We start from the raw sequence: 21825 nt of genomic DNA on the forward strand, positions 1-21825 counted from the left end.
AGGCCATGGCACCTTATCGAACAGCGTAGTTTGGGGCTGTAGGCCTCGTCAATGTCTCGAATTGGGCGCATTTACTTATCGCATACCACCGAAAAACGCTTTTCTGTTCAAGAGAATCTGATGTGTGTACTTTTACCACCATTCATTATTCATTTTTTGGTTTAATTTTTTTGTAAAGTTCAAAATAGTTCTTGAATGGTCGTTACTGCCTTACCATTGATGGCTCCCTACTCCATATTCCAACCATTCACATTTTGATCAATTTGAATACTCACCTTGTGATATGTCACAAAATGGCCGTCAGGTGCAAATGGCCGGGTGCAAAATGTTATATCTTGTCGGTCGATGGGATTTTGTCGGGGATTACACAACTGACTGTCTGATAGCAGAGAACAAGTGTCTATTCATGATGAAGCGGTGAAGTGTTATATCCGGGGATTACAATTGCACTCGGGAGTATAGAGTTCTTCCATATCTTTGCATAAATTAGTTCCTAAAATACTTTAATCTCTTTGAAACCTGGGGGCTTAAATTAACTAATAGGGTATTTCGCTTATTATTTGAACAAAATTGACAAACATTTTGGAGTGTATAACATTCTATACGTTCCCATCAAATATCATATGATTTTTGTATTATTCATATATTCAATGGTAAAGTTCTTGGAAACTTCTGTATGACTTTTTTATTATTTTAAGGTGCCATAAAAACTTAATCGTCAATCGATTGACTGTAGTTTACTGCCTTTTCAAACGAAGAACCGCCTAAAATTGTTCTTTGCAATTTGTTAAATCACTTAATATTGAGTCATTTATTAATGAAGTCATTAGATTTCGACGAATTTCCAACAGTCGCCATAATACAGCCCATTTTGAAAGTTTAAATGGGGATGCATCGTGTGAAATGAAAACATAGCATTTTCTCCACCATCTGAAACTGAAGATTTCCATTGTTTCCCGAAACTCCTCGGAACCCGAAACTTATCTCAAAGATACAAACTTTTTGGGGGCGACCTGAAAAACAATATCACAGAGGTATCTATATCTATCGAGTCATGTTGTCGAATCAGCAACAATAACAACAATTGGAAGCATTTATGGGCTCTGCTTTTTTTTATCACCCAACCCAAAGGCCGAAATCAGAAGTAATCCATCATCTGGGTGGCTTTACGAGGAGCCCGAGTACAACTGATAAGACACCCCGAAATACCTATCCACAACTACAGTTATACAAACGCATATATTGTTCCCGAAAAGCAGAAAGGGACGGCACCATCGCCGAAATCATAGCACCAACTCGATTACTCAATCAAAGCGATATTTACCGAAGGGAAGGACACCACCTCCCAAAAGGGGGCTGTGGAGGAGGAGATTGGGGGCCTAATAGAGCGAGAGAGAGATTGGTAATTTTAATTTGTTTACAACAACAATCAACAGAATATAATAACTGAACAGTAGCAGAGAGCCGAAACCAGGTAACGATACCGATAAGAGGTGATTAACAATTACTCGATCAAACGCACCGACCCGCCGAGTGGGTGGGAGATTTTGGGGGGAGGTAGGGGTGGCTCGGTGGGTTGGCAGCTCAATAAGCGCCCGAGCAGGGACCGTGATTTATACGACGGCCGGGATCGGATCGCCGATTGGGTGTCCAACCACCGGGCTCTGAGACTCCTACTCCCGATGTCGAGCTGTCGTCGCCCGCAATTGGAAATTGGGTATTGGAAATCGAAATCGAGTGGAGTGGAGTGCCATCGAGCCACTGGAGCGCCCACCAACCACCACTCGCTTATCAATCGATGGCCGGTAGCCCGGCATTATCTCCCGGGCGCGGCATATCTACATACCGCTCTATTATTGTTAATATTGATATCTACCCATTAGCACAACATTATAGGTACAATCTATTATATTCTGTGAAATCAGATTTGGTACAATTTATAGCGCCCTGGGTCTATGCGGCGACTTCTTTAGCTGGTTGCCATTAGTTCACCGCCTGCGGCCAACGCAGTCGCTTCGATCGCTCCGGAATCGAATCGTTAACGCTTTTACGGTGATCTATAATAACACTTGAAGAACTGAAGACCCAAAATGGATATCGGCACCAAGTCTAGCAAGGCCGCCTTCTCCATCGAGAATATCTTGGAGCAAAAAACAAGAACTGCAAGGAGTCCAACTATTGACAACCCCCATCGATCTCAGTCGCGTCGAGGCTCCTCTCAAAGTCCTGCGGCAGGAACAGCGGGTATAAGTTCTCCACCTGCACTGGCCATTCCAAAGGCATCGTTGGCCCCCAGTTCATCTTCCGCCACGTCCTCCTCCAACATCTACGATCTGTCTCGCGAGGCAGCCGCCGCCCAGTATGCCCTTAAGAATATGGATGCCAGTGGCGTGTTGGCACCCACCTCTCTCCGGTTCAACCCCATCTATCCGGATCCCGCCTCCCTGTTCTACCAGCAAGTGCTCAATCTGCAGAAGAATCCCTCGCTCTTCATGCCCCACTTCCAGGCAGCCGCAGTGGCCGCCGCAGCCGCCGTCCAGCCGACGGCCTATTGTGATCAATACAGTCCATTCGCAATGGACTGCGAGGGTGAGTAATTTCCAGATACTTCGGGATCATATTAATGTTTACAATAGTTGGACAGGAAATATACATATAAACCATTTTGCTTTAATATGTTAATATACTAATTTGTTATATGTTAAAACCTATACCTTATAGATAAACGGGGAAAATGTTTCATATGTTTTATACAGTTAAGCAGATCATTAACCAATGGCATCATTTCGAAAATTAGGTAATATCACATTAATATGTATTTACTTTTATTGTTGTATGATTAATTTTGAAGAAGACATATGGACACTGTGCAAATCAGTTTATAGTATAGTGTATGAATTAGTTGAATTGGAAACATACATATGATCTATTTTCATTAAATATATTTATTAATTTGTTATATACTAGAACCTATACGTCACAAAATTATAAATTACTAAAAGGTAGAACATCATTACCATTTCATCATATAACCTATTATTAAAAGACCGGAAATGAGTCAGACGCAGCCTGGTATTATGAATGAATGAACGCTACAATTATCAATTAAAGACTAAATGCTGATAAACGCAATCATTCATATCTATAAAATTGATATGTTAATTCTTTAAAATTAAAAATAGAACGGAAAGTACTCAACAAGAATGAAACTAAAATAGTATTTGTTATATTAGACTTTCCCACAGTTTCAAGCAAAGGCAAGGATTAAGAACTTACCTTTTTTGAATATTCCAAGTTCAAGTCATTGAACCTCACCGTGCTGAAACCTTAATCTCATCAAACTGACACATGGAAATTGATCGACCATGGGAATGGTCCTACATATAATCCTCATTTAAATACAGTCTTAACTAGCCTAAGTCCAAAGTGTCCGAACCATCCAAATATTACAATGGGACTCCCTCACAAAATGGGCCATAAACATGATTAATGTGTGTGTGCAGTTGGGTGTTTGTCAAAGTCAAGTGTTGGCGCCAATGCCACTTGAAATCTCACAATCCCCACCTCAAAAATGCATTCCCGGTTGGTTCTCCGTGCAATGTAACGGTAGATTAGCCCCCGAAAATTGGGCAGAGGAGTACTTAGTGCTGATAAGGTCACAGCCCCAGTTCCATCCCTTCCTTCATATACCACATTCGATTCGGAAAACCCACGAAATATTTTCGGTGGTCTTATCAAAATGACAAATATTGGAAATGGAGGTGAGTGAAAGTAATGGAATATTTAAAGGGAATTATTGTTATGCCAGGAACATCGAACTGCTAAAACTCATTCATCCAAATAAACTTAACTGTGGGATATGCTAGAACATTCGTAAGATTATTTAATAAGTCTCTAGCCTTTTTTACATTACGAACATGTCCTCAAAAACCACGACTGAAATTTCTGTGGAGAGGGTCACAGTAATCACTTACTATATAATTACAACCTAAAATCGTATTTCAGTGTTCCAAAATACATATTATTGTCAAGTATACGATTTAAAACGAACCAAAAAGCAAAAAAACAAATGGTTCCTAAAACGAGATTACCTTTCCATTCTCATTCTTATCATTCCGTTGCAATATAATTTTGGAAAAATTCAAATTTTTTATTGCGCCCATAAACTCGTAGAGCGTTGATTAGTTTAGTATGCCTATTCAGATAGGTATATCAGGTGGTATAGCCCACTCCATTTCTATTGCTATCCCGATTTCCGATTTGTTTTGGCTTATCTAAACGAAAAATGCTATTAGAGGCGATTAATAGGCGCTGTCCATCATCTTATAGCGACAATTGCCATTGATTACGATAAGCTCGTCCGTTCTCGACACTCGTCCGCCCGCCCTGAAAAGGGGTAAAGTGGGGGGAGGGAAGTGGGCCACAAGTACCTGATATGGTTTCATTCTTTCTTTCGGACACGCACATTATAAAATAATAACAAATCCAATTTTCAGCGATTAAACACCTTCTGGAAGAACAGAATGGGGGTCTACCCAGGGGGAGAAAGGTCTTATCACTGGGTACGCCACTTAATAAAAATAACCGTTAATAAGTCTATTTGTAACCATTTAAATTATGGCATTTGCAATCGAATGTTATTTATTTAACGGCATTTGGCAATTTCCAAAAGTTCTTCGAATCTGAATCGTGAGGTAACTGGGTCCCGAAATATCAGATTAGTTCAGCGGTGGTGGAATGGGCGTAATTCAAATTCACGACAAGTGCGAATTTCCGTTACGGCAAAAGCAAAGCTCCCCTCTCCTTATCATATTATATATACCATACATATAGTACCGCAATCGGATTGCTTGTCGGGTGGCAATTGATTTCGCTCAATTGCCCTGGAATCTCGGCTCTCAGTCGGTGTCGATCCATTTCGCAATGGCCACCAAGTCTTCACCCACTTACAAGTGGGCGTTGACATATCCCCCGATACGGATACTGTTTTGCTGATATATTCCCGAGCACTCATACACTTGTACGACTCGGAATTGTTGTGTCCGATTACTTTGATAAGAGTTGGTGGGCGGAGATAGGGGAATCGGGCCACAGAAGCCACCAATCAAAATCCGATGATTGCACTACTTTATATCGGGCAGATACTTTAAAATTGTTATACAAAGAAATCAATTGTTCCCTAGTTTTCCATGGTATATTTTAGTTATCTTTGTTGGGGATATGGATTGACATATACATTTGATAAATTAAATGTATCAATTATATACTACGTATATCATAATAAAGAACTTGCTAACATTTTGTAATAAGCTTTTTTATCAAATTATAAATATACCAAAACATACATCTACTTTATTTATTTATTTATTGTTTAATATTGGATATAATCCACTAAAAAAGGTTTTGTAAATATTTGTTAGTGACCAATAATCAAATGTAACTGCTTTCAGTAATCAGAGGTTATCGAAATAAGTTTACATAGTTATACGCGTTACTCGTAGAGTAAAAGGGTATACTAGATTCGTCGGAAAGTATGTAACAGGCAGAAGGAAGCGTTTCCGACCCCATAAAGTATATATATTCTTGATCAGGATCACTAGCCGAGTCGATCTAGCCATGTCCGACTGTCCGTATGAACGCAGAGATTAGGCATGCAGATTCCTGAGATTCCTGCGCAGCGCAAGTTTGAAATGTATTGTTCTTATCAATACCTATCGATTGACCCAAAAAAAGTTTGCCACGCCCACTTTAACGCCCATAAACCGCCCACAAACTTCAAAAAATCGTAAGTTTGAACGCGGATTTCTCGGAAACTATCAAATATAGAGAGTTGGGATCTTAGATTTAGATTCCGTAGTCTTGTACAGTTTGTTACGCGAATATGCCACTCCCACTCTAACGCCCACAAACCGCCCAAACCTGTGGCGCCCACAATTTTCATGTTAGATAAAAATTTTAACTGGAATGTAATGGTCTCGTTAATACCAAAAAAAATTGGACACGCCCACTCTAACGCCCATAACGCTTAAATCTGTCTACCGCCGGTAGGTGGCGCATTTCAATCTCGCTTTGCTGCTTGCTTATCTCCATTTCCCTTTAGTTCCTTTAGCTGAGTAACGGGCATCTGATAGTCGAGGTACTCGACTATAGCGTTCTTCCTTGTTTTAAATTAAATTGAATTAAGTTTGAATATATTTTTAATACCATACCTATATCTATTCTTTCCAGGATTCCCAAATCCAGCCACCGCTGCCGCCGCCCTCTACTGTAACGCCTATCCGGCGGCCAGTTTCTACATGTCCAACTTCGGAGTGAAGCGAAAAGGTGGTCAGATCCGGTTCACCTCCCAGCAGACCAAAAATCTCGAAGGTCGATTCGCCAGCTCCAAGTACCTGTCGCCCGAGGAACGGCGTCATTTGGCGCTCCAACTGAAACTGACCGATCGGCAGGTGAAGACCTGGTTTCAGAACCGCCGGGCCAAGTGGCGACGGGCCAATCTCAGCAAGCGCAGTACATCCGCCCAAGGGTCAGCGGCCTCGACAGAGTCCACCTCCCCCGCCTCGAATGGCGGCGTTCCCATCCTGAACCTGGGCAGCGGGAGCGGGAGTGGCCAGCAGAGCGACGAGGAGGATCGCATGTATCTTTCCGAGGACGATGAGGACGACGGCGAAGAGGAGGAAACGGAAGAGGCCCCCAAGTGAAGCTCGAAGATTTCCCACTTACTCATAAGATAGTTCAGCTTGTAGTTAGGTTTAATAAAAGTATTTCAATAGAATCGTGGGTAGTACTCGATGAAAGTTCCTAGTGGAACTGGTAGCTGTCCAGACAGGCGCAGTTGGGCAAAGTGCAGCGAGGTGCCAGGTTGGAGAGGTGGCCCATGGTCACGGGAAAGGAGAGCGGCACAAACCACTTGGGGTAGGCACAGATGGCGGCCGCCGCTGCCGAGGCGCTACTTCCGAAGACCGGCGGCTTTAGCTCCACCATAGATTTGCTCTGGTACTGAAAGATAAGAAAGCTGTGCTCTAATAAAATTTTCCAACAGTCTTTAGATATCTCCCTCAAATATTAAAAAACTATTTTTTAACATAAAAAGTAAAAAGTTTCTATTGTATATATCAAAATCAAACAGATTTATATATAAAAACATTCAAAGGTGGATATTTGACCTTATTTTGTTTTAGAAAGAATTAATATTGTACATTTTTGTTTCAAGGTACCAAACATTTACTGAAAAAAATTCTTATTTGTTTTCTTCATCTTGAGAAACAAGCACATTACTTTATAAAAGTAATATTTGTATTATTGTTTATAGGACATTTTTATATTACTGTGTTTATGCGATGACCAGTGAAAAGAACAAACTGTCTGCATAAACACTATCTCATGTATTCGCTTGCACTCGAAAGATGACTTTGAATTCATGAACTCATGCATGAAGTGGTGAATCACTCTACAGAGCTCTATAAATATTAGAAAATATATAACCCTTCTGGAATTTTATACGTTCGTTTCATGAGTTCGGGATATTTTGATTTCAAGTATTTAAGAATTCATAAAAGCATTAACAAAGTACATATTTAATGCCAGTCATATTTCTATGATAAAAACTGGAACTTTGTTCTCCCAAATTTTCAAAGTGTGCTCTTTTACCTGATCTGTTATTACAGGCCTGAAGGCGCTGCTCCTCGAAGACGTGATCTGCGGCACACTGGGCAAGATTCCTGGCTCTTGGCTAGGCAACTGGCTGATGTTGGTGCCATCCACAGGAGTGGCCTTGCCTGTGGGAGAGACATTCTCGATGGCCCGGATCAGGTCGAGATCGCAGCGCTTGAGGACCAGTTCCAGGACAGATCGCTTTCGGTGGGGAAAGAGCTGGGCCAGCATATCGATGGCCGTTTGGGAGACGTTATCCCGTCGCGGAGCACTGAGATCCTGGGCCACCGCCGGCGGATCGCTAAACTCCTCTTCCTGCGGCTGCGACTGCGACTGCTGCTTCTGCTCCTCCGAAAGAGGCTTCTCCGCCGGGTCATCTTCCCTCTTCGGGAGCGGAGAACTGGGCTGGGTCACGGTCAGACCAAAAATGTTGCCCGGCGGCAGGGAGTCGACTGAGCGACCCGTTTTGTTGGCCACCAACCGCATGGCAATCGCATCCTCCACGGCCTGCTGACGCTTCAGGGCAACCTGGAAGACCACAAATGGAAATTAATATGCGACAAGTGAACATCTCCGTCTGCTGCTGTTTGACTTTTCCGCAAACAAAGACCACAGCAATTCCTTGGGGTATCACCCACAATCGCAGCCGCATCCTAACCATGCTGATCTAATGAAATGCGAGACGGAGAAACACTTGTGCAAACAGTTTTGGTAAGCGGATATTTTGGTCGATTTGTTCCTACGCCTTGACAACTTTCCATCATCATCACCAAAGGGGCGGGAATACAGGACTGGTGGTCCTGGCTGAATCTGTTCCTAGTATTCCGTTTCATTGGCTGTTTGAGTTGGCTTTGGGGTACCCCAGAGTTTTTACCCAACGGTTATTTGTGTTTCGAATTGAGCGCTTGGCCAACGCTTAATCTAAAGACAATACAAATGGCCCAGCTAACTATTTTTCTTAGAAAGCTGGCAATTGAATTCAGTTACACAGATTGATTGAGTAAGGGTGGAGTTGCACACATTTCAAGTAAATTAAACAATGTTTTAAGTTAGCTATGCAAAAAATACCTTTGTTTCGAAAATGTATTATAAATACCTTGTAAAAATGTCATTCCTTTACAATTAAGAATTTTAAATCATACATTTTATATTATAATAAAATTATGAAATATACCATCCTAGTAGAATTTTATATAATTCGGTACTAAACAATTTATTAAATTACATCTTAAAGTTATTTGAATATATTTATTTGTTCTTTTGTTGATTAGACTATAACTTGGTTAAGGGGTCTACTTTTGAAAAATTAAAGTTTAAAATTGAGTTAAATGTAAATGAAACCAATACCTCTTTATATCTTACAAACTTATATTAAAGGTTTGAGGAGCAGGTGCCAAAAAACTTTATTTTATAATTATCATTCTTATCTTTTTTAAAGGGAAGTGTCGAAAAGTTTAGAAGGCTAAAGACTGTGATCGTAATGGTACAAGTACGCAACATTTAAAAGCAAACCATGGCAGGTAAATAAGTTTATAATTCACATAAAATACATTGTTAATTTACTCGAAGAGAAAAAAAAATGGAAAAATGATTTTGAAACTAATTATGCTGAAAGGTCCTTTGTGTAATAACAGTCTATGTTGTGCAAATGTAATAATCCTATCTTTAAAACATTGAGCTTCAGAAGAATAAACGTTTGATCGCTTTGCTGAAAGACAAATGGCGCTTAAAAACTTTAAATGCGTCTATCTCGTAACGCTATTTTCCAGGAGGGTCACTTTTACAGTAAATGAGGGGCTTGTAAAAAGTATGAGACTAGGTTTAATTTACCTGAGCTGCCATAATACGTTGCCTCTCAAAGATCAGGACACACTTAGCGCACTTGCAGTTTTTGTAGGTGCAGAGCTTCTTATGACCCCTGAGCTCCGAGATAATCCCATGGTTCCGGCAGCGGGCACATTTGGGCACCCGATTGGCGACCTTGGGAGTTTGGGGCTCAACTATTTTGGGAGTCTTGGAAGTGCCAGCCAGGCGAGAACGCTTTACAGCCACTTCACTAACTGGTTCACTTATATTGGCCATTGAAACGCCGCCAAAAATTTGATTCAATTAAAACCGATAATTGCACGAAGAAAGTACTGCTTTAGAGCAGAAATCTGCGACTTAGTTGGGGACCAGCGAAAAGAAACTAAATTTTAGAAACACTGAATCGAAGGACTTACAATTGTTTCAAAAAGACTTGAGGAAACTTTGTTGACTTACGCAGGCGCTTGTGCTTTAATATGGTTAGTTGAGTTTCGAGGTCTGTGATTGGCGGTTGGTATATGATAAGGACTCCTCCCCTTAAAGTCTAGACAGGGTATGTGGGTGGAGCCAAGCTTTACAAAGGTCAAAACATATCGAAAAAAAAACTTTTTGCCTGATGATATATGTACATAATTGAACAGAATTTTGTTAATAAGCCCTCTGTACGCATTAACGATACATTTAAAAATGTAATGTTTATATTTTGAAGGATTTTCCTTGTTAATGTTCCGCAACGATTTGTTGAATTAAACATATTTAAATATGAATCAATTAATACTTTTTCAATTTCACATTTTTGTAGAATGTTCACTTTGGAAATCAAATGCGAGGGCCAGTAAAATCTACTTACTTAATTAGTCAATTTGGTATTTTAAATGAGACTATATAGTCTTTTTGATAGTATTCCAAAAAAAGCAACTGAATAAATTCAAAATTAGGTATGTTAATACGAATTACATTTGAAGCCATTTACACTAGGGTGGACTTATATAGTTATGGGGTTAACTTAGTTGTCTTACATAGGTTTTGAACAGGCAACTACGTGGGCAAATCGAGAGTTATGGTTGGTACTTAGATATATTTATTATACATATATTATTACTATAGAAGATAAAAATCCATGTTTTTTGAATGTTCGACAATGGGTTGAAATTGCAGAGGTAAATAAAATCATTACATTAGTAACGCTTAATTTAAACGCCAGTTTTCTTAAAATATAACATTCGAATTCTAGAAAAAGACGCTTTGTAGTGTAAATACCTCGCGTTATTTTTAAATGTTCGACAATGCTACTAGCTGCTAGTCATAGTAACATTTCTTTCTAATATTTTCTTCATAATGGAAAAAACCCATGGCAACTGTGTAACATTTTTAGCCTTGTTTACTTTAAAGCATAATTATACCGTATAGTTTTAGTTATTTTTACCTTACACTAACCATTTATAGACGATCCCCAAATTGCTGAAATTATCTGTAGAATTTTCAACGATTCAGCGAGTCAACTGTTTAGGGAATACCCTAATTATTTGGATGAGTGGGATTTAATGGTGGTATTTCTGGAAACCGAAATGGTATTTATTTTTGGGCTAGATGGTATTTTAAGCCGTTATCGGTGCGGTCACACTGTCTGTTAGACCATGCGTTGTTTGGATTATTGAAAATGGATTCTATTATTTTCGACACGAAAGGTCAGCAGGAATTGGGTGGCGCCCAACCACAAAGGATTGCTTACAATAGAGAACTGCTGCTGCGGGAAGAGAAAGATGGCGGAAGCGATGAGGACCCACAGGAAGGAGAAGTACAGTTATTTGGCCTGAAGCTAGACTTCAACGAAGTGCTCAGCGCTGTGAGTCCTCAGCCTGCTGAAATCAAAAAACTGAAGCCGATCGCAGAGCCAAACCACAGTTACGACCATGATCAGGCCACGCTGCAGGAAAACGTGGCGAAGGATCTGAAGGGCTCAAGGCAGACGTTAAATCCAGACCTTAGCCAACGCAATGCACTTCCCACCGTGGGCAAAAGGCAGCAACCCATTATAAATAGAGTAAGTATAAAGCAGGCATGAAAATAAACACCCAACATTGCCTGTGATGACATATTCGACATCGGAATTTGCATGGCTCAGGCTGCTTGAGGTGGACCCTGTGATCAGACTCTAAGTCGACAATTCCAGCTTCTTCCGTTGTAATCTTGGAGCCTGCCTTGCAGAATAGGCAGTGGGCCGTAAGGCCAGCGGAACATTACAAGCCAGAGGCAAGACTGCTGTCTGTCGCGAAATCCAAGACTGACAACTTAGGCTACGGCTAACAAAACGCAAACATCAAAATGAAGCACAGAGTATTGTCGACCCAGGATCCACTTAGGCCTGAGTTGCCCATTGACGACGTCTTTAGTAATCTGAGAGCATGATAGGCATCTCCAGCTAACCTATTTATGTCCTTTTCTAATCGCTTCTATATTTCAGGCTGAACGCGCCAAATCCAAGGGAAAAGGCTGGTTTGATTTGCCCGCAACGGAAGTCACTGAGGAAATGCGAAACGAACTTAAAATAATCCAGATGCGGTCGGTTTTGAACCCTAAACAATTCTACAAGAAAAACGACCTCAAATATGTTCCCAAGTTTTTCCAAATTGGTACTGTGCAACCCTCAGCTTTAGACCACTATAACGAAAAGAAGTCGAAGAAGAAACAGTCTCTAGTTAATGAGTTGCTAGAAGACAAGAGCTTCCAAATGTTTAACAAGAGGAAATATAATGAGGTTATTCAGCGCACGGAAAGATACGCCCATAAAAAGAGAATGCAAAAAATGAAGAAACTTAAGAAAAATAAATAAATAGAATACGTTGACACTTTGGTTTGTTCGTCAGAATATTGTTTTATAATACGACATTAGCTAACCAAGTTAAAAATGTGTGCGCTCCAGGGTTCGTAAAATACAACAGCACCTACAATTTAGCAAAATACAACAGTACCTATCACTTAACGAACCCTAGGCTGAACAAAACAATGAATGCCAAGAAATGAGGCTAGCAAGACTAATAATATAAACTAAAATATTTATAAGTAACAATATTTGAAAATGTTCAACCAACCACCTTGTTAATCGCCTTTTAAGATTAAAACAAATTTGATAAAAGATATTTCATCCAAAAATTACATTAGTGAGTTCATGTAGCGAGAATGCTATATTTAACAATTGCTGCGGGAACCCTGGATTTAAATGAGTTTCCACCATAGGCAACGGGTATTGTAAAACCTAACAAAAATATGTCCCAACAACTTATCCCTCCAAAATTTAGTTTCGATAGGTTATTGTGCGCATACCTGTTAACGTGTATTATGACAAAATATCGATATTTTCACTAAAAAATATTTATAAGTAAATAAATATCGATCTTTTTGTATACTTTGCACATCCCTATTGCTGCACTCCCAATTGGACGGTTCTTATTGGAACTTGGCTAGCACGTGTACGTAGACAACAGATCGAGATCGAGAAATGGTTGCCCAGAGTTCGGACAAAATGAGGGCCCTGGCCCTGAAGCTCTTCGAGATCAACGCCTTCAAGTTCGGCGACTTCAAGATGAAGGTGGGCATCAATTCGCCGGTTTACTTCGACCTGCGGGTGATCGTCAGCTATCCGGATGTGATGGTAAGTACTTTGGATCAAATCTCCAAGTTTATGATAATACCTAATAATCCCTTATTCAATCTCCCCCAGCAAACCGTTTCCGACCTTCTGGTGGAGCACATCAAGGACAAGCAGCTGACCGCCAAGCACGTGTGCGGAGTTCCCTATACGGCGCTCCCACTGGCCACCATCGTGTCCGTGCAGCAGGGAACCCCCATGTTGGTCCGGCGCAAGGAGGCCAAGGCCTACGGCACCAAGAAGCTGGTCGAGGGCATCTTCAATGCCGGCGACACCTGCCTGATTGTCGAGGACGTGGTCACTTCCGGATCGAGCATCCTGGACACGGTGAGGGATCTGCAGAGCGAGGGCATTGTGGTCACCGACGCCGTGGTGGTGGTAAACCGTGAGCAGGGCGGCGTGGACAACATCGCCAAGCACGGTGTGCGGATGCACTCGCTCTTCACACTCTCCTTCCTGCTGAACACCCTCCATGAGGCCGGACGGATCGAAAAGTCCACCGTGGAGGCGGTGGCCAAGTACATAGCCGCCGTGCAAATCAACAGCGATGGAACCTTTGTCGGGGGCGATAAGGCCGACGTTGTCGGAGGTGAGTGCTCCAGATCCCCCCAGATATACACCAGATAGATAGATAATAAGTACATGACATTCGGGGCGCACATGGCCTCGAACCAAATTCAATTAGGGGAGCTCCAGTCGGGGTATCATAAAGTTATACAACCGCCATAAGCAGCGGTAAGCCGATCTGGATTCCCCACTCGGACCGGATCAAGTTCGTGGGCAAGCGGCACGTGATTCTGATTCTGGGCAGTGCTCCACTCAATTATGCCAAGCTTATCAGGTCCCCTTCTCCAATCAAGCCTATCGCCCGGCAGCCTTTATAAATAGGCATGGCTAATTTTCGGGCTTGTTATAATGTATGAGAACCGGTTCGTTCATCTGCAAAGTGTGGAATTTCTTATTTTATCTTGAGTTATCATATCTCTTTTCATAGAAGAAAGAGTTTTAAATGTTGACTCGTAAAACGTGGCGCTTTTTCTTAGACCTATAAAATGAATAAACTGTATGTAAAAATACATTCATTTTAACGTATGCGTGTTGTTGACGACATTTTGATTAGATAATTATAATAAAGATAGATATATTTAATTTCAAATCCACTAAGTATGTCCATGCTTACTATAGGCCACATTGCTAGTAACCAAATTGATTCTGAAAGTAGATAAGGAGCGATAAGATATAGTAATATTCACGTTCAAGTGTTAACCAATCGGTTTTACTTTTCTTTCAGCCAACGACTTGCAGCGCACCAAACTGACCTACGAGAGTCGCGCCAACTTGGCCAAGAGCGCGGTGGCCAAGAGGCTCTTCAACCTGATAGCCAGCAAGCAGACGAACCTCTGCCTGGCCGCCGATCTGACCAGTGCTGATGAGATCCTGGACCTAGCCAACAAGTGCGGTCCGTACATCTGCCTGCTGAAGACGCACGTCGACATTGTGGAGGATTTCAGCGAGAAGTTCATCACCGAACTGCAGGCTCTGGCCCAGCGACACAATTTCCTGCTGATGGAGGATCGCAAGTTCGCGGACATTGGCAACACGGTGTCGCTGCAGTACGGCAAGGGCATCTACAAGATTTCCAGCTGGGCAGACCTGGTCACGGCCCACACTCTACCTGGACGCAGTATTCTGCAGGGTCTGAAGGCGGGCCTTGGCGAGGCAGGAGCTGGCAAGGAGCGTGGTGTCTTCCTGCTGGCGGAGATGTCGGCCAGCGGCAACCTGATCGATGCCAAGTACAAGGAGAACAGCAACAAGGTCGCCACCGAGGGCGCCGATGTGGACTTCGTGGCCGGTGTGGTGTGCCAATCCTCCGATGCCTTCGCCTTCCCCGGCCTCTTGCAGCTGACACCCGGAGTGAAGATTGACGAGAGCGTGGACCAGTTGGGACAGCAATACCAGAGCCCAGAGCACGTGGTGAAGGAGCGAGGAGCCGATATCGGAGTGGTCGGCAGGGGCATCCTGAAGGCCAGCAGCCCGGAGCAGGCGGCCCAGACCTACCGCGATCGTCTGTGGGCAGCCTATCTGGATAGGGTGGCCAAATAGAAGATACAGCCAGCAATTCCTCTAATCCAGCGGTCGGCAGCTTCCCATTAAGCGGGCATAGGGACTAGTTCTGCCGACGCACAAACAGTGTACAACAGCGGTCGGCACGCACACGTCGGTAAGCTGCCCGTGCAAATTACTCACGCAAATGAAAGACAAAATGTCATCATATTGCGTGCCAACCGCTGCTCTAATCAAATATTCCCCTACCCATTCCCCCGGTTTCGGTTACCCTAGTTAAGTGAAAAACTTTCAAATTCTTTTCCATGATTTTACAATGCATTTATGAATTGAAAATAGGCTATGAATCTTCCATAGAAAAGTTGGCGAACGTGGTTTGCCATAAGTTAAGAGTGACAACAAATAGAATGGTTAACAATCGATGTGAAATGCTTCGTCGACGAGGAGATCCTTAGTAGGAGGCCAGGCACTGCAACACGTAGCTGTAGTCTCCGGAGATGTCGTCCTGAAAACAGAGTCAAGAGGGAGCAGGATGGTGAATGAGACCCAGCTTTGCCGTTGAATGTAAGCCAACTTTATTAGTTAGTACAAGCACAAACTATGCATACGAGTTCGATGCAGAATAATTTACAATAAAAGGACATGTATACAAAATAAAATACGTAAAAAATGTTAAATAATCGTTGTGGACGTTGGACGTTATTGCACATAAGGAAAATACTAAGAGTTTTCATGGATTGGATTTTTAGAACACATCACAACAGTATATAGATAATTTCATTTGTTCTCCGCTTTTGTTATTCTTTTGTTTTTTGGGAAATGCAACATATTTGTTCTTTTTTTTGGCATTTTCTACTTTAGCAGGGGGAATATAATATTGCTCATATCTATCCCTGTATTCCGGCTGCATCCGTCTACCAAGCCGTAAGAGTGACCAGAACAAATCCAATATCGGTCTCGGCATCCTCCTTTTATTGGTTGCGTTTTACGGGTAGAGATCAAGCGTGAAAAGAGCAGAGGTTTCAGAGCATTAAACGCATTTACTTTGTATACATGGATTATGTTTGATTAATATCCGGAAGCGACTCTTTTCAGTAGTTGGTGTGATTTACTTAATGTAACATTTTCTTATGAAAAGCTATTTACGATTTTTGCACTTGATCAGCAAGTTATCAAGCCTGGAATCTTAATTTTAAGATCAGTTTAAAGTTCTAAAAATTTGAATTTTGATTTTACATGATATTTACATTAAATTGACATTTACTCAAACCAAGCAGTTGAAGTTATTTTAGAAATGTATTCTTAAATCGATTTTTATAAAAAGCATTTGCTATTGCTGATCAAGTCCATAAAGCTGGTAAGAAGCTGGTGATTTCCCATTTGAGACCAACTTTGCATGATTTTTGTATTAATTTTACCATCGCCCTAATGGATGTTATGAAGTTAGGCCTGTTATTTACATGACAAGCAGTGCAGAAACCTCTGCTAACGTTAACAGAAACTCCATTTGAATTTTGTGTTTTATTTTTTGTCATATTTTTTATTTTGTTGCGTTTTTAGTTAAAATATGTTGCAAATGAGACTCGAAACAAAACAGAAACCATAAGCTACATAGCAAAGTATGTATATATGCTTAAGTGTAGTAAATATAAAGAGATACAATCATGTGCATGTGGCGTGCATAGTCATAATAATAATAATAGTCACAATTCTAATAATAATAATTAACAGGATGCGAGACTGGGGATTCTGATTCTACGACTTTAAATGCACTGCGTGGCCTCGTATTCGTTAAAACTTGTTCCAGTTTAAAAACTATACATTGTCAACTATTCGATATCAGAATTTCGTTTGTACATTTTTTTTGCATATAGTTTGGGGCGTGGAACAGATGAAAGTGACAAGTTATTGTTGGATTGGGGAGTCTTTTTTTAGAAGCCAACAATAGCCAATAGGGCACGCTTATAATCGCCAGATGTGTCGCCCTAAAAATATAGAATATGCCAGGTTTTAATGTTTTATGCACACAAATGAAGTAAACGGGCAGGAAGGTAAAATGGCATCCAAATTCGACAAGAAAATGTGGGAAAAAAGAAACGACAACAAGAGAAGCCAGCTGGATGGATGGTTGGTTGTTTGATTATAAAACTTTTATAGAACCACGATTAATGGGCGTTATTGCAGAGACGATCGAATGCGAGTTAGTGGTATTACAAAGGGTGCAACGTTTAAAATTCTTGCAAGCACACATAAAAAGGCAACTGAAATCGGTATTTACCTTGATCCAGGACTCCAGGCTCTTGCCGTACTTGTTCTGGAATGCCTCCTTGATGTCACCCAGATCGATCTCCGAGCGGCTGACGATGATGCGGATCAGCGTCTTGTCCTTGGTGCCCATGCCGGCCATGGAGTCGTGCAGGCGCTCCGAAAAGTAGTCGATCTTGGACTTGCAGCACTTGACTGGAGGGGAATACACAAGTTAGAAGGGATACCAAAGAGACAGTCGTCTTAAAACCCACCAATAGCCAAGAAGCCCTTCTCTACGGGGCCGCTGAACTCCTTCTTGATGGCCTTCTCGATATCGTTGCCCGACAGGTTCTCGTACTCGAGGAAGATCTGGCGCAGCTGCTGGTAGGACCGGGTGATCAGAATCGAGTTGAAGGTGGACTCGTCGGTGCCCCACTGTCCCTCGCCGGCATCGTGGAGAGCCTGGGCATCGGCGATGGCCGCAGCCTCGTCGACTCCCTGGTTCTCATCACGGTTGCCCTGCACAAGGGACACGCACAGCCGCTTGAAGTGGCCACTGGTGTCGCCCTTCAGGTCGGACTCCAGGGGCTTGCCGAAGCTCTGCTCGTAGAACTGGGCAATGGTCTTGATGCCATAGTTGGACAGGGTGCAGAGGATCTCGATGATAGCCTCCTCGTCGGTTCCCAGTCCAGAGATGGCGTCGTGCAGCTCCTGGGCATAGAACTGGGGCAGAGGCGTCATCAGGGCCAGGATCACATCCTCGAACTTGCCGCCCAGCTCAGACTTAAGGTCCGAGATCAGGTCCTTGCCGTACGAGGTCTTGAAGGCCTCGGCGATCTCCAAACGCTGGACAATGCCACGCCTGGCCAGGATCTCGATGATGGCCTTCTCGTCGGTGCCGAAGCCCTTCATGGCCTTGCGCAGGATGGCCGCATCCTCGACGGGATCGAAGGGATCCGCCGGGTAGACGGTGGGCGTGCACTGCAAAAATAAATGCCAAAAGCAGACAATAAGCAAGTGAGTAATGAGAAAGTCTACTTCAATGCAAGGCACGTAATCTCAAAATGGGTGCCATTGTGGTTGTGGTGACTCAACATTACCCTGTGGTATTTGTACTACACATGTGTGATTACCCCCTACTTTTATTATTTGAGTTATGCATAATTTCCTCTATAATTATGTCATGATAGGGTTTTTGAATTCCCTATTCCAGGGATTTCTATTTACTTTGCTATGACTGTTATCTGCGCAACTTATATATGAACTCCTCTTATCACACACTTTTCCTATCTGTCAGTACTTGTTTTTCAGCAATTCTCAAATATAGTATACACCACTTGATGATCATTTAATAGCCCCTATTATAGATAATTATTTAGCATCTGGTTGCCGCGAAGAGAAAAAATACGGAATTTGTGCATTGCTTGGCGAAATTAAGCGCTCTCGAAAATCATTAGAACGTACATCTGTACTTAACAAATCGTAAGGCCTAATCCTATCAATTTTAATGAGACTGGGCTAATGAAAAGGTGTAATTATAGTCATATTCTCATTTTCCTACTTTGATTATTTGGTTTGCTATATTAACAAGCTTAACCTTTTAAAATATCGGACTTTGATAGATTTACAGCTCATCGCAGACCCTCATTTCCAATCCCTCAAACAAAATCCATTTTAAACTCACCTTGAATGGGTAGTACTCAGCGGAACTCATTTTGATTGGGTTGTTGTGGAAAATCTGTAAGTAGGAAGTGAGAAATCATAATGAATAATGGCTAAAGAATCCTAATAAACAAAAACGTGATAGAAAATTAACTCAGCAAGGTCAGCAACATTATAACCCCTAGGCTAATAAACCCGGCCTTTATTTTCGGGCCCTGCCTGGTGACATCATCAAAAGTCGTTAAAGCCTCCCATTACGCATACGCCCCGTAGCCAGGCTGGCGCTGGGCTAAAAAAACTTTTTCCCATTGATTTTTCGTAGTTTATTTACCCAGATGTTTTCCTAGTTCACGTTTTCAACTACGGCCCAAGCCAAGTTCAACGTACTGCCGGGGAAAGTGAAAGTTTCCAGTTTTCAGTGGGCAGTTTGCAGGAGAGGAACTATGGAACCGGGCGCGTCTGATAACCAAATGGCTTTTTGAGGTAGTTTCGTGATAGGCCAGACCGAACCCACACGAAATGGCCTTATAAACGGATGAGCTCATTGCGTTCTGCTTTGGAAAACATCGGGCACGGCTCGTTTGTGGCCAAGAGAAAGCTTCAGCGAAATGTCTTGCCCCTTTTCGTTCTTGGCCTAACCACACCACTTCAGTTGTCAAGTGGAACACTATCTCGGGGGATTCGCTGCAAGCCCACATAATCACAAAAATCAATAGGGCCAAATTACTAAATGATAAATTGATTGAATTTTCTGATCGCTCCTGAATTAGTCGTTTCCCAAACTACATCAGAAAATATGTTTGCCTTTCTATGTTGCCGCCAAAGTAGAAAGTCAACAAAAGGCAGCTGAAAAAAAGGCATTATAAAAGACTTGACGTGGCGACGCCACAAACAGGCCATGCCAAAAAACAGAAACAACTTTGGACGCCTCTGCAGTCAAGCTATAAACAAACAGAAATGTTTTGACCAAAGTTGAACCGGTTCTTATATGTATGGTATACAGCTAAAGTCAAAATAATAGCATTTATCTTGAGTTCTTTATCTAATAATGACTGATTTTTGAATGTTAAAAAAAACTATCTTTACTCTATTTTAAATTAAGAAATATAAATTTTATAGATGATTTAAAATCAAATTCTCAGTTCTACTATTTTGACATGTTTGTACAGGCATTTGTGCTTGGAAACACCCATTAGTTATTATTTTGTTTTGTTCCAACTGAAACACTGTTTGGAATTTGTTGGGGACTCGAAAAAAAGAGATAGATTATGTACCATGACGTATCTGATGATGTTTTTCTATTAATAGCCATCACACTATCGTGACTTGTGATACATTTGAAATTACAGCACTTAATGATTCACAAGATTTGTGACGTCAATCGGAAGCTTTGTGCACGGCTTGAATAATAGAGCTTCACATTTTTAGATTTCATGGGAAAGGTGTATATAGAGAGCTATGGAATTGGGACAACTCGTGACTATGTGTGAATAACTTCATAAACAAAAGCTTTTACTAAACTTCTTTTGGAGACCCTGACTGACTGTACCTTGAATTGAAACTCTGAAATATTTTACAATAGTACAGGGCAATTTAGTCGGTAATAAACCTTGATGACACACCTATACTAGTATAATTGCACGGCCTTAAATGCACTATATTGTGTATAAGTTATGGAAGTGGAATGTGGCCACATCCGATGAGTAATACTGAGTAAGCCCACAGAGCGCTTATTGCCAAGATTTACTGTGGTTTGAAGCCCCTATTAGAGCAATTGAAGTTGATTGAATTACTAAATTAAGCAGGGAAATGGGACGAAAGCGGCAATCTTTTGGACGCTATTTCGAAGAATTTCGTTTCCCCATCCAAGGAAAATAAAAGAGGAAAAGAACGAAAAGTTTACTTAGATTTAGTGGGAGATGTTCAAAAGTCACACGAGTCTGTGAGAGAAACGCCTAAAGAGAGGGGCTTCTGATGATGTCATCTCTCGTTTTTTTCCCTCGACTGTTTTACTTGAATTGCCTCTAGAAGTTCGAAGTAAATAGAAAAATTTCGTTTCTCGCTCACTCCCAAGCAAGATTCTGGAGAATTCTTCTGACGCCGCGCCCAGAGTTCTACAAAATGCATGCCCTTGGCACCAATTGTAACAATCTTCTATTGCCTTTCACACACTTTCTTTTCACTTTTCTAGTTGCTTTTGCACTTGACTTTGCGATTTCTGGCACGTCGAAAGTAAACAAAATGTTTTATCTTCAAATTCCTTTAAAATTACCAACGATATTCGATTTTCAACGTTACAACGTACAAAGGTCTGGCGATGCGAGCTGCTGAACTGAGAATAAATACTATGTCTTTTTGCGGTCCCCCAATTTATACTTGGCGCTCTCTCGTTGGAAAATGATTGGTGGGGGAAAATGGAAGTGTGGAATAGCCGGCGATTGGGATCCAAGAGAGAGACGAGAGAGAGTTTTACTTGCTCGTTTTATTTCGATTGTCGAATGAGAGCTCGGTCGGCACGTTGGTGAAACTTTGAATTTGGCGGGCAATTTTGGGGGGTTTATGTTGAATATGCGTATTAAGAGTATGTTGTAAAGTGGTGTAAACTAAAAGATTATTTGTTTAGATCCCGCCTTGACTGGAAGGCTTGTGTCTCCCACGCCTTAAAAACACCTGAGAATAAAATGGGTACGAGAGTAAATTGTGTGAATCATCACTGGAAGCTGTTGAGACATCAAACATATATG

General features: G+C 41.6%; 5 protein-coding genes and 1 non-coding gene across 9 annotated transcripts; 4 read left to right on the top strand and 2 right to left on the bottom strand.

Annotated features, from left to right (window-relative positions):
- The first annotated feature begins 2090 nt into the window (after positions 1–2090).
- LOC119560882 (hematopoietically-expressed homeobox protein HHEX) lies at positions 2091–6701 on the top strand. Its single transcript, XM_037874559.1, has 2 exons — positions 2091–2589; positions 6229–6701. The coding sequence occupies exons 1-2, from the start codon at positions 2091–2093 to the stop codon at positions 6699–6701; spliced, it is 972 nt and encodes a 323-aa protein (XP_037730487.1).
- A 100-nt stretch (positions 6702–6801) lies between these two features.
- LOC119560997 (doublesex- and mab-3-related transcription factor A2) lies at positions 6802–9735 on the bottom strand. Its single transcript, XM_037874797.1, has 3 exons — positions 9484–9735; positions 7651–8181; positions 6802–6999 (listed from the first exon to the last, which is right to left on the bottom strand). Exons 1-3 carry the CDS (start codon positions 9733–9735, stop codon positions 6802–6804), a joined length of 981 nt encoding a protein of 326 aa, XP_037730725.1.
- A 1338-nt stretch (positions 9736–11073) lies between these two features.
- Positions 11074–12502, top strand: LOC119560096 (deoxynucleotidyltransferase terminal-interacting protein 2). Its single transcript, XM_037873418.1, has 2 exons — positions 11074–11503; positions 11924–12502. Exons 1-2 carry the CDS (start codon positions 11120–11122, stop codon positions 12290–12292), a joined length of 753 nt encoding a protein of 250 aa, XP_037729346.1. The 5' UTR covers positions 11074–11119; the 3' UTR covers positions 12293–12502.
- LOC119561122 lies at positions 11542–11866 on the top strand. The gene has a single exon (XR_005221067.1). It is a non-coding gene; the product is annotated as a small nucleolar RNA U85 (small nucleolar RNA).
- A 375-nt stretch (positions 12503–12877) lies between the features above and the next one.
- LOC119559899 (uridine 5'-monophosphate synthase) lies at positions 12878–15842 on the top strand. The gene is made up of 3 exons (XM_037873060.1): positions 12878–13111; positions 13181–13697; positions 14400–15842. The coding sequence occupies exons 1-3, from the start codon at positions 12959–12961 to the stop codon at positions 15209–15211; spliced, it is 1482 nt and encodes a 493-aa protein (XP_037728988.1). The 5' UTR covers positions 12878–12958; the 3' UTR covers positions 15212–15842.
- LOC119559900 (annexin B9) lies at positions 15469–21487 on the bottom strand. Of its 4 annotated transcripts, none has more exons than XM_037873063.1 (5): positions 21387–21487; positions 19104–19157; positions 17692–18400; positions 17451–17632; positions 15469–15677 (listed from the first exon to the last, which is right to left on the bottom strand). In XM_037873063.1, exons 2-5 carry the CDS (start codon positions 19131–19133, stop codon positions 15624–15626), a joined length of 975 nt encoding a protein of 324 aa, XP_037728991.1. In that variant the 5' UTR covers positions 19134–19157; positions 21387–21487; the 3' UTR covers positions 15469–15623. The 4 variants fall into 4 exon arrangements, with proteins under 4 accessions (XP_037728991.1, XP_037728990.1, XP_037728989.1 ...); XM_037873062.1 differs by lacking the exon at positions 15469–15677 and adding an exon at positions 15886–16140; XM_037873061.1 differs by lacking the exon at positions 15469–15677 and adding an exon at positions 16685–17157.
- Positions 21488–21825: the final 338 nt, after the last annotated feature.

Source organism: Drosophila subpulchrella, unplaced genomic scaffold (assembly GCF_014743375.2).
Source record: "Drosophila subpulchrella strain 33 F10 #4 breed RU33 unplaced genomic scaffold, RU_Dsub_v1.1 Primary Assembly Seq354, whole genome shotgun sequence".
Lineage (NCBI taxonomy): Eukaryota > Metazoa > Arthropoda > Insecta > Diptera > Drosophilidae > Drosophila > Drosophila subpulchrella.